The sequence below is a fragment of the Phoxinus phoxinus genome, assembly GCF_949152265.1.
Source record: "Phoxinus phoxinus genome assembly, chromosome: 22".
NCBI classification, from domain to species: domain Eukaryota; kingdom Metazoa; phylum Chordata; class Actinopteri; order Cypriniformes; family Leuciscidae; genus Phoxinus; species Phoxinus phoxinus.
This window is the reverse complement of record NC_136897.1, coordinates 29,228,543-29,241,042: the sequence shown is the minus strand read 5'-3', so window position 1 is coordinate 29,241,042 and position 12,500 is coordinate 29,228,543. Positions and strand designations below refer to the sequence as shown.

The 12,500-nt window shown below is 41.3% G+C and overlaps 3 protein-coding genes across 7 annotated transcripts in view; 2 read left to right on the top strand and 1 right to left on the bottom strand.

Annotated features, from left to right (window-relative positions):
* ero1b (endoplasmic reticulum oxidoreductase 1 beta) overlaps positions 1–1,751 on the top strand; it is a 19,855-nt gene extending 18,104 nt beyond the window's left edge. For both annotated transcript variants that reach the window (XM_079597151.1, XM_079597152.1), the window contains exon 16: positions 1–1,751. This exon is cut by the window's left edge and continues 453 nt beyond it. The gene's annotated coding sequence lies outside the window, so the exon portion shown is untranslated.
* A 2,146-nt stretch (positions 1,752–3,897) lies between these two features.
* gpr137bb (G protein-coupled receptor 137Bb) overlaps positions 3,898–12,500 on the bottom strand; it is a 13,382-nt gene continuing 4,779 nt past the window's right edge. For 2 of the 3 annotated variants that reach the window (XM_079597155.1, XM_079597156.1), the window contains exons 4-9: positions 8,685–8,734; positions 8,389–8,611; positions 5,482–5,631; positions 5,103–5,231; positions 4,901–5,022; positions 3,898–4,032 (exon numbers count right to left, since the gene is read on the bottom strand). In XM_079597155.1, coding sequence (XP_079453281.1) covers positions 3,939–4,032; positions 4,901–5,022; positions 5,103–5,231; positions 5,482–5,631; positions 8,389–8,611; positions 8,685–8,734 — 768 coding nt within the window. In that variant the 3' untranslated portion in view covers positions 3,898–3,938. Of the gene's footprint in view, positions 4,033–4,618; positions 4,720–4,900; positions 5,023–5,102; positions 5,232–5,481; positions 5,632–8,388; positions 8,612–8,684; positions 8,735–12,500 lie in introns of those variants that run through there. The other variant, XM_079597157.1, reaches the window with a different exon arrangement.
* The window catches only part of LOC306990380 (nidogen-1-like), a 46,566-nt gene continuing 42,646 nt past the window's right edge, over positions 8,581–12,500 (top strand). Inside the window, exon 1 of one of the 2 annotated variants that reach the window (XM_079597145.1) lies at positions 8,581–8,598. Coding sequence is in view for 1 of the 2 variants with exons in the window: in XM_079597144.1 (XP_079453270.1) it covers positions 8,659–8,672 (14 nt within the window). In the remaining variant the exon portion in view is untranslated. The other variant, XM_079597144.1, reaches the window with a different exon arrangement.

Below are 12,500 nucleotides of genomic sequence, written 5' to 3'. Positions count from 1 at the left end.
GTAATATGATGATCTGATGATCAAGACACATTTATGATTATTATCAGTGTTGAAAACAGTTATTTACATTTTTATTCCAGGATTCTTTGATGAATATAAAGTTCAAAAGAACAGCATTAATCTGAAATAATCTTTCTAACATTAAACACTACCGTTCAAAAGTTTGGGGTCAGTACGAATTCTTATTACATTTTTTTGGGGAAATAAATCAAAGAAATCAATACTTTTATTCATCAAGGACGCATTAAATTGATCAAAAGTGACAGTAAAGACATTTGTAATGTTTCGAAAGATTATTTCAGATAATGCTGTTCTTTAGAACTGTATATTCATCAAAGAATCCTGGATTAAAAATGTAAATAACCGTTTTCAACACTGATAATAATCATAAATGTGTCTTGATCATCAGATCATCATATTACACTGATTTCTGGAGGATCATGTGACACTGAAGACTGGAGTAATGATGATAAACTCAGCTTTGATCACAGGAATAAATTACACTTTACTATATATTCACATAGAGAACTGATGATCTACATTATACTAATATTTCACTGTTTTACTGTATTTTTGATCAAATAAACGCAGCCGAGGCGAGCAGAAGAGACTCAGAAACAGTAAACATCCCACGGCCCGAACCGTTCGACTGCTAGTGTGTGTATATGATCTGTTCATGATTCTGAGGCGGAGTATGGTGTGTGTTTGTGGGGATTTCTCCATGATCGTGTGCGTCCTGTAAAGACATTCCTCATCTGAAGACTTTTTGTTTATAGGACCATAGAAATTAATTTTATAAGCTTTAAAGAAGAAAATTATTATTATTGTTCCACATAAGCAACTGATAACAAGCAATAGCGTTCCTCCGCTGAGTCCCGATCCTCCAGACAGAGAAGAAGAGAACTCAAACATCATCATGTTATCAGACGGCCGAACGCTGCCAAGAAATATATTCCTGCCCAAAACTGAAAAGCAAATTATATTTTTCTAATTATCACTGATTATAAAATGTTATTTTGCAGTGAAATATGAGCCGTTTCAGACAGGACTATATTTATAGTTTAATAAGATCTCGGCGTAGAGTCACTGTTTCACTCACACACACACACACACACACACACTCTCTCTCTCTCTCTCTGAACACTGAGCCAAAGCTGTTCTGCTCCTTCACACACACACACACACACACTCTGAACACTGAGCCGAAGCTCCTGTTTCACTTCTCCTCAGTCTGGAGGTTTGGCCTCATGGTCTTATTCTGGAGGAATAATTTAGTGTTCACAGATGGAAGATTAGATGAAGAGCAGCTATTTGTGTGTGTGTGTGTGCGTGTGTAAGGGTGTGTATGCGTGCGTTTGTGTAAGGGTGTGTGTGTGCGTGCGCGTGTGTAAGTGTGTGTGTGTGCGTGCGCGTGTGTAAGGGGGTGTGTGTGTGTGCGTGCGCGCGCATGTGTAAGGGGGTGTGTGTAAGTGTGTAAGTGTGTGTGTGTGCGTGCGCATGTGTAAGGGGGTGTGTGTGCGGTGTGTGTCGAGCGCTGCATGTGAACGTTCAGTGTGTTCCACTCGTCTGCCTTAATGTTTCTGGATGACAGTATAATACTGTAACGCTGTCATCGTGAAGCTCCTCTGCCTTTCTGACTTGATTTTGAACATCTCATGCTGTGATCAAACCAAGATTAAGTTGCTTCTGTATTGTGTGTTTGTGTCAGGAATATTTATTTAAACGGGAATAAATTGATCTGGTTGCCTTCAGACGTTTGTCGTCCTTTGCTTTCAGTGTGTGTGTCGTTAGTAAGAAGCTCAGTCTTTTCATCTGCACATTTATTGTGTGTACGGTGACGAAACTCAATCACAAATCAACAGATGAGAATCACAGTCTCCACATGACCAGTGAATATATGGTTTATCATAAGACAAGTGTGTTCAGTCTCACTACTGTTAGATAACAGAGAAATGCTTAAAGAAACACAAGTCATGCCTTACACACATCAGCCGGATCATCTATCAGCATCACACAGTAGAGGAGTTGTGTTGTGTTGTGTGAATGAACAGCACAGGCCGTGTTCAGAATGTGTGTATTAACACACTCTCGCTGTTTCTGCAGTGTGTGTGTAATGTGTGTTTTCAGAATGCCAGGATTGTCACCAATGCACTTGTTCCATTGGGCAGTATGCATTGGGTTACCGTATCCCACAATGCAATGTGCACAACGTGGCCATTTCCAGTGACCAAAGAACTAGTGATGCAAGCTTTGATCAGGGCTTACTAAAATATAACAATCATAAACCATGTTTCAGTGAAACTCAAACCGCTTCTTCAGGACAGAATTGGGTAAAATCTTGTACACTGTCAGAAGAGAAGCTCCTCGGAAGAGTCGGGAAGCTCCTCGGAAGAGACGGGAAACTCCTCGGAAGAGTCGGGAAGCTCCTCGGTAGAGACGGGAAGCTCCTCGGAAGAGACGGGAAGCTCCTCGGAAGAGAAGGGAAGCTCCTCGGAAGAGAAGAGAAGCTCCTCGGAAGAGAAGGGAAGCTCCTCGGAAGAGAAGAGAAGCTCCTCGGAAGAGACGGGAAGCTCCTCGGAAGAGACGGGAAGCTCCTCGGAAGAGAAGAGAAGCTCCTCGGAAGAGACGGGAAGCTCCTCGGAAGAGAAGGGAAGCTCCTCGGAAGAGTCGGGAAGCTCCTCGGAAGAGACGGGAAGCTCCTCGGAAGAGAAGGGAAGCTCCTCGGAAGAGACGGGAAGCTCCTCGGAAGAGACGGGAAGCTCCTCGGAAGAGAAGAGAAGCTCCTCGGAAGAGACGGGAAGCTCCTCGGAAGAGAAGGGAAGCTCCTCGGAAGAGTCGGGAAGCTCCTCGGAAGAGAAGGGAAGCTTCTCGGAAGAGAAGGGAAGAGTCGGGAAGCTCCTCGGAAGAGAAGGGAAGAGTCGGGAAGCTCCTCGGAAGAGACGGGAAGCTCCTCGGAAGAGAAGAGAAGCTCCTCGGAAGAGTCGGGAAGCTCCTCGGAAGAGACGGGAAGCTCCTCGGAAGAGAAGAGAAGCTCCTCGGAAGAGACGGGAAGCTCCTCGGAAGAGAAGGGAAGCTTCTCGGAAGAGTCGGGAAGCTCCTCGGAAGAGAAGGGAAGCTTCTCGGAAGAGAAGGGAAGAGTCGGGAAGCTCCTCGGAAGAGAAGGGAAGAGTCGGGAAGCTCCTCGGAAGAGACGGGAAAATCCTCGGAAGAGAAGAGAAGCTCCTCGGAAGAGACGGGAAGCTCCTCGGAAGAGACGGGAAGCTCCTCGGAAGAGACGGGAAGCTCCTCGGAAGAGAAGAGAAGCTCCTCGGAAGAGACGGGAAGCTCCTCGGAAGAGAAGGGAAGAGTCGGGAAGCTCCTCGGAAGAGAAGGGAAGCTCCTCGGAAGAGACGGAAACTGTTTCTGGCTCTGAATTAAACCCGTACCGTAGTGACATCAGTGTAGTGATGTAATGAGCCGGAGCGCGTGAACGGTGTCGTGTTAGCGGCCCCTAAGTTAAGAACTAACGATCTCTGCAACGGAAGTGAATCAATCAAACTTTATCTGGACAATAACTTTATTCTAGATCTGCTGTGAAGCCTAAACACTGTTACTGTAGTCTCGTGTTGTAAAGCTGCTGTGAAACTCTATAATGTAATGTCTTGACTTGTGTACTCTATATTGTTGCGCGCCGCACACTGAGATCTAGTGCGCAGTGTGTTGATGCGTCATTCTGAACACAGCCTCGTTTACAACCTTCGTTACTCTGACTGTGGTCGCCATGGTGACATGCATTACTCTGGAGTCAGTTGCCATGGTAACGCGCACTTAGTGCGTCGTCGCACTGACGTATTGAGCTTCCAGTGGCTCGTGCGTGTGTGTGTGTGTGTGGATGATGTCAGCGGTTTAAAGTGCGGTGCGTGTCAAATTTACACAGCTGTACGACTGTAGCATCAGCGCTAGCGGTTTAGTGCTGCTGTTGCCACGGGCGACTGCTGATCGTCTCCTCCCAGATGGACCAGGAAACTGTTGCTACTCCAGTCCGTCGACAAACTGGACACAGAGAAACTCGGAATCATCCAGGCTGGTTTACATCACATGTTTATATATATATATACACACACACACACTCAGAGTGTTTTTTTGTTACTTCAATAAATATGGAGTTATCTTAAGTCAAAATTACAGAAAATGTCTGAAAGTTTCAGAATCAGACCCATATCAATTTGTATAATTTAATATTTTAAAAAATGGTTTGCTGCTGTCGGTTAAATGACATGGGTAAAGAAATTACATATTTCATCTTAAGTAAGTGTTTTTATTTTATGTTAATTTTGACATTTTTATGATCCAATTTTTTGTAAGGTTTTTATTTATTTATTATAATAAAAGAAACTACTCTTTTTTTTTCTTTTTTTTTTTACTCTCAACTTTTGTTACACAGTAAAACCAGGTTAATCAGAAATCAAAGTTAAGAAAATGTCAAAAGATTCTGAAAAATATATATTTTTTTATAATTTCATTGTAACAAAATAGTGACTCTGGTATGAAAAATGTGCTTATCTAATGTTGTTTTTATGACTAACACCTCTTCCAGCAGCAACCTGGTGTTCCCAGGAGTCTCCCATCCAGACCCTGACCAGCCTCAGCCCCGCTCAGCTCCAGTGGGACACCAGTCTCGGGCTACAGGGGGATGTGGCTGCTGGCTTTTGCCAGATATTCTAATTTTTCCAGTTTCACCTGTATATATATGTATATATTTCTCTCTTTAGTGGATTTTTTTTTTTCAGTTTAAATTATTATTTAAAAAAATTCAGTTTGAATAATTTTAGTAGTTCTTGTTAATTTCAAGGCAACATTTCTAAGCTCTGCTTCAGCTGAGTGTGTTGAGCTGGTTTTTTATTATGTCGGTGTTATTCACCTGGTTGAGCTGGTCACGGGCTGGGACGCCCAGGCGAGGTCGTCGTCGCTGTCGTAGCGTCGGGGATTGTCGAAGAAGTACGGCCGGCTGGAGAACACGTGGCTGGGAATGGCAGAGCCGCTCTGGAAGCAACAGATCACAGTAGAATCAGAATCAGATCCGGCGAGGAAGAGTGTTGCTGGTGTCCTGCTGCTCGGCTCACCCGCTCCTGTGCCGGTCTGCGGACCCGGAAGAAGAACACCACCAGAGCCGTGGGCAGCAGCTCCCAGACGAACAGGATCAGTCCGAACACCAGGAACCCGGCGTCGCCCAGACTGGAGCGCAGATCCGCCTGCAGAAGCACAGAAGCAGCAGCTCGACCTCAGTCTGGACCAGTGTCGAGAGGAGCCCATTACAGTCACTCCAGTTACGCAATCAGACTACTTTTACAAGTAACTAGTAAAGTAACACATTACTTTTTTTTAAAATGACTAAGTAATGCAATTAGGTACTTTTTAAGGGAGTAACGGAATATTGTAATGCACTACTTTTCAAAGTAAGTTTCCCCAACACTGGTCTGAACCCGTGTGACCGGCACACACCTGATCCGACACGTTGTACCAGTCGTAGTCGAACGAGTTTATGGTCTGGATGTCGGTGAGAGCCAGAACCAGCAGATTATAACAGGCCCGCGACGCGTACAGGAGGATGACCGTGAGTCCGATCAGAGTCACCTGACACACCGACGTGCCCTGGAACACACAGGAAAACACCAATCCTTTCATTTAATATGTCAGAGACTGTAATCAGACTGTTATCAGAGACTGTAATCAGACTGTTATCAGAGACTGTAATCAGACTGTTATCAGAGACTGTAATCAGAGACTGTAATCAGACTGTTATCAGAGACTGTAATCAGAGACTGTTATCAGAGACTGTAATCAGAGACTGTAATCAGACTGTTATCAGAGACTGTAATCAGAGACTGTAATCAGACTGTTATCAGAGATTGTAATTAGACTGTAATCAGACTGTTATCAGACTGTTATCAGAGACTGTAATCAGAGACTGTAATCAGAGACTAATCAGAGACTGTAATCAGAGACTGTTATCAGACTGTTATCAGAGACTGTAATCAGAGACTGTAATCAGACTGTTATCAGAGACTGTAATCAGACTGTAATCAGAGACTGTAATCAGAGACTGTAATCAGAGACTGTTATCAGAGACTGTAATCAGAGACTGTAATCAGACTGTTATCAGAGACTGTAATCAGACTGTAATCAGAGACTGTAATCAGAGACTGTAATCAGACTGTAATCAGAGACTGTAATCAGACTGTAATCAGAGACTGTAATCAGACTAATCAGAGACTGTAATCAGAGACTGTAATCAGAGACTGTAATCAGAGACTGTAATCAGACTGTAATCAGAGACCGTTATCAGAGACTGTAATCAGAGACTGTAATCAGAGACTGTAATCAGACTGTAATCAGAGACTGTTATCAGAGACTGTAATCCGAGACTGTAATCAGACTGTAATCAGAGACTGTAATCAGAGACTGTTATCAGAGACTGTTATCAGAGACTGTAATCAGAGACTGTTATCAGAGACTGTAATCAGAGACTGTAATCAGACTGTAATCAGAGACTGTTATCAGAGACTGTAATCAGACTGTTATCAGAGACTGTAATCAGAGACTGTAATCAGAGACTGTAATCAGACTGTTATCAGAGACTGTAATTAGACTGTTATCAGAGACTGTAATCAGAGACTGTAATCAGACTGTACTCAGAGACTGTTATCAGACTGTTATCAGAGACTGTAATTAGACTGTAATCAGACTGTTATCAGACTGTTATCAGAGACTGTAATCAGAGACTGTAATCAGAGACTAATCAGAGACTGTAATCAGAGACTGTTATCAGACTGTTATCAGAGACTGTAATCAGAGACTGTAATCAGACTGTTATCAGAGACTGTAATCAGACTGTAATCAGAGACTGTAATCAGAGACTGTAATCAGAGACTGTTATCAGAGACTGTAATCAGAGACTGTAATCAGACTGTTATCAGAGACTGTAATCAGACTGTAATCAGAGACTGTAATCAGAGACTGTAATCAGACTGTAATCAGAGACTGTAATCAGACTGTAATCAGAGACTGTAATCAGACTAATCAGAGACTGTAATCAGAGACTGTAATCAGAGACTGTAATCAGACTGTAATCAGAGACCGTTATCAGAGACTGTAATCAGAGACTGTAATCAGAGACTGTTATCAGAGACTGTAATCCGAGACTGTAATCAGACTGTAATCAGAGACTGTAATCAGAGACTGTTATCAGAGACTGTTATCAGAGACTGTAATCAGAGACTGTTATCAGAGACTGTAATCAGAGACTGTAATCAGACTGTAATCAGAGACTGTTATCAGAGACTGTAATCAGACTGTTATCAGAGACTGTAATCAGAGACTGTAATCAGAGACTGTAATCAGAGACTGTAATCAGACTGTTATCAGAGACTGTAATTAGACTGTTATCAGAGACTGTAATCAGAGACTGTAATCAGACTGTACTCAGAGACTGTTATCAGACTGTTATCAGAGACTGTAATTAGACTGTAATCAGACTGTTATCAGAGACTGTAATCAGACTGTTATCAGAGACTGTAATCAGAGACTGTAATCAGACATTTATCAGAGACCGTAATCAGACTGTTATCAGAGACTGTAATCAGACTTATCAGAGACTGTAATCAGACTTATCAGAGACTGTAATCAGATACTGTAATCAGACTGTTATCAGAGACTGTAATCAGAGACTGTAATCAGACTGTAATCAGAGACTGTAATCAGACTGTTATCAGAGACTGTAATTAGACTGTAATCAGACTGTTATCAGAGACTGTTATCAGAGACTGTAATCAGACTGTTATCAGAGACTGTAATCAGACTGTTATCAGAGACCGTAATCAGACTGTTATCAGAGACTGTAATCAGACTTATCAGAGACTGTAATCAGACTTATCAGAGACTGTAATCAGATACTGTAATCAGACTTATCAGAGACTGTAATCAGACTTATCAGAGACTGTTATCAGACTGTTATCAGAGACTGTAATCAGAGACTGTAATCAGAGACTGTAATCAGAGACTGTAATCAGACTGTTATCAGAGACTGTAATCAGACTGTTATCAGAGACTGTAATCAGACTGTTATCAGAGACTGTAATCAGACTGTTATCAGAGACTGTAATCAGACTGTTATCAGACTGTTATCAGAGACTGTAATCAAACTGTTATCAAAGACTGTAATCAGACTTATCAGAGACTGTAATCAGACTTATCAGAGACTGTAATCAGATTGTTATCAGAGACTGTTATCAGAGACTAATCAGACTGTTATCAAACTGTTATCAGACTGTAATCAGAGACTGTAATCAGACTGTTATCAGAGACTGTAATGCGCCGCGATTGAAGCTGAAGATCAGGTGTGCCTCTTGCCTTGGACTCCAGGTAGATGCTGGCGAGGGACATCTTGGCCACCTTGTAGAGGCAGACCGAGAGCGAGACTGCGCAGAGGATGAAGAGCGAGTCGTTGATGGTCACACGCACCAGGACGATGGTCTTTACCGGCGCAGCGCTCGTCTTCACCAGCAGAGCACACGTCAGATTGACCAGCAGGAACAGCAGACTCACGCCCACGAACAGCAGGTACAGAGGAAACCTGCGGACCAGAGGAGGCATGAGGATGATGATGATGACAGAGGACAGATGATAATATCAGTGTAAGAACTCACTTGTATTTCAGGAGGTGAGGAGAGAACTTCGACTTGGCCTTGAAGAAAACCTGCCAAAACAAGCATGATTATCAGCACTGACTTACCAAAGACCGAGTCTGTTTTATCATAGTTTTATTCATATTTAGAATTAGCTTTTAGTTTAGTACTTTTTACTGTAGTCAGAGACTGTAATCAGACTGTATTCAGAGACTGTAATCAGACTGTAATCAGAGACTGTATTCAGAGACTGTAATCAGACTGTAATCAGAGACTGAAATCAGAGACTGTAATCAGACTGTATTTAGACTGTATTCGGATACTGTAATCAGAGACTGAAATCAGAGACTGTAATCGGAGACTGTATTCGGATACTATAATCAGACTGCATTCAGAGACTGAAATCAGAGACTGTAATCGGATACTGTAATCAGAGACTGTAATCAGAGACTGTAATCAGAGACTGTATTCAGACTGTATTCAGAGACTGTAATCAGAGACTGTAATCAGAGACTGTAATCAGACTGTAATCAGAGACTATAATCGGAGACTGTAATCAGAGACTATAATCGGAGACTGTATTCAGAGACTGTAATCAGAGACTGTATTCAGAGACTATAATCAGAGACTGTAATCAGAGACTGTAATCAGAGACTATAATCGGAGACTGAAATCAGAGACTGTAATCAGAGACTGTAATCAGAGACTGTATTCAGAGACTGTAATCAGAGACTGTATTCAGAGACTGTAATCAGAGACTGTAATCAGACTGTATTCAGAGACTGTAATCAGAGACAGTAATCAGAGACTGTAATCAGAGACTGTATTCAGAGACTGTAATCAGAGACTGTAATCGGAGACTGTATTCAGAGACTGTAATCAGAGACTGTAATCGGAGACTGTATTCAGAGACTGTAATCAGACTGTATTCAGAGATTGAAATCAGAGACTGTAATCGGAGACTGTATTCAGAGACTGTAATCAGACTGTAATCAGAGACTGAAATCAGAGACTGTAATCAGACTGTAATCAGAGACTGTATTCAGACTGTATTCGGATACTGTAATCAGAGACTGTAATCGGATACTGTAATCAGAGACTGTAATCAGACTGTAATCAGAGACTGTAATCAGACTGTATTCAGAGACTGTAATCAGACTGTATTCAGAAACTGTAATCAAAGACTGTAATCAGACTGTATTCAGAGACTTTAATCAGACTGTAATCAGACTGTAATCGGAGACTGTAATCGGAGACTGTAATCAGACTGTAATCAGAGACTGTAATCAGAGACTGTAATCAGACTTTAATCAGACTGTAATCAGACTGTATTCAGAGACTGTAATCGGAGACTGTAATCAGACTGTAATCAGAGACTGTATTCAGAGACTATAAACGGAGACTGTAATCAGACTGTAATCAGACTGTATTCAAAGACTGTAATCAGAGACTGTAATCAGAGACTGTAATCAGACTGTAAACAGACTGTAATCAGAGACTGTAATCAGAGACTGTAATCAGACTGTAATCAGAGACTGTAATCAGACTGTATTCAGAGACTGTAATCAGAGACTGAAATCGGAGACTGTAATCGGATACTGTAATCAGAGACTGTAATCAGAGACTGTAATCGGAGATTGAAATCAGAGACTGAAATCAGAGATTGTAATCAGACTGTATTCAGACTGTAATCAGACTGTATTCAGAGACTGAAATCAGAGACTATAATCGGAGACTGTAATCAGAGACTTTAATCAGAGGCTGTAATCAGAGACTGTAATCAGAGATTGAAATCAGAGATTGTAATCAGACTGTATTCAGACTGTAATCAGACTGAAATCAGAGACTATAATCGGAGACTGTAATCAGAGACTGTAATCGGAGACTGTAATCAGAGGCTGTAATCAGACTGTATTCAGAGACTGTATTCAGAGACTGTAATCAGAGACTGTAATCAAAGACTGTAATCAGACTGTAATCAATCTTTAATCAGAGACTGTAATCAGAGGCTGTAATCAGAGACTGTTATCAGAGACTGTAATCAGAGGCTGTAATCAGACTGTATTCAGAGACTGAAATCAGAGACTATAATCGGAGACTGTAATCAGAGACTGTAATCAGAGATTGTAATCAGACTGTATTCAGACTGTAATCAGACTGTAATCAGAGACTATAATCAGAGACTGTAATCAGAGACTGTAATCAGACTGTAATCAGACTGTAATCAGACTGTATTCAGAGACTGTAATCAGAGACTGAAATCGGAGACTGTAATCGGATACTGTAATCAGAGACTGTAATCGGAGATTGAAATCAGAGACTGAAATCAGAGATTGTAATCAGACTGTATTCAGAGACTGAAATCAGAGACTATAATCGGAGACTGTAATCAGAGACTGTAATCGGAGACTGTAATCAGAGGCTGTAATCAGAGACTGTCATCAGAGACTGTAATCAGAGACTGTAATCGGAGACTGTAATCAGAGGCTGTAATCAGACTGTATTCAGAGACTGTATTCAGAGACTGTAATCAAAGACTGTAATCAGACTGTAATCAATCTTTAATCAGAGACTGTAATCAGAGGCTGTAATCAGAGACTGTTATCAGAGACTGTAATCAGAGGCTGTAATCAGACTGTATTCAGAGACTGAAATCAGAGACTATAATCGGAGACTGTAATCAGAGACTGTAATCAGAGATTGTAATCAGACTGTATTCAGACTGTAATCAGAGACTGTAATCAGAGACTGTAATCAGACTGTAATCAGAGACTGTAATCAGAGACTGTAATCAGACTGTAATCAGAGACTGTAATCAGACTGTAATCAGACTGTAATCAGAGACTATAATCGGAGATTGAAATCAGAGACTGAAATCAGAGATTGTAATCAGACTGTATTCAGACTGTAATCAGACTGTATTCAGAGACTGAAATCAGAGACTATAATCGGAGACTGTAATCAGAGACTGTAATCGGAGACTGTAATCAGAGGCTGTAATCAGAGACTGTAATCAGAGACTGTAATCAGAGGCTGTAATCAGACTGTATTCAGAGACTGAAATCAGAGACTATAATCGGAGACTGTAATCAGAGGCTGTAATCAGAGGCTGTAATCAGACTGTATTCAGAGACTGTAATCAGAGACTGTAATCAAAGACTGTAATCAGACTGTAATCAATCTTTAATCAGAGGCTGTAATCAGAGGCTGTAATCAGAGACTGTTATCAGAGACTGTTATCAGAGACTGTAATCAGAGACTGTAATCAAAGACTGTAATCAGACTGTAATCAATCTTTAATCAGAGACTTTAATCAGACTGTATTCAGAGACTGTAATCAGACTGTATTCAGAGACTGTAATTGGAGACTGTAATCAGACTGTATTCAGAGACTGTAATCAGACTGTAATCAGACTGTATTCAGAGACTGTAATCGGAGACTAATCAGAGACTGTAATCAGAGACTAATCAGAGACTGTATTCAGATACTGTAATCGGAGACTAATCAGAGACTGTAATCAGAGACTAATCAGAGACTGTAATCAGAGACTGTATTCAGAGACTGTAATCAGAGACTATAATCGGAGACTGTAATCAGACTGTATTCAGAGACTGTAATCAGAGACTTTAATCAGAGACTTTAATCAGACTGTAATCAGACTGTATTCAGAGACTGAAATCAGAGACTATAATCAGAGACTGTAATCAGAGACTAATCAGAGACTGTAATCAGAGACTGTATTCAGAGACTGTAATCAGAGACTATAATCGGAGACTGTAATCAGACTGTATTCAGAGACTGTAATCAGAGACTTTAATCAGAGACTTTAATCAGAC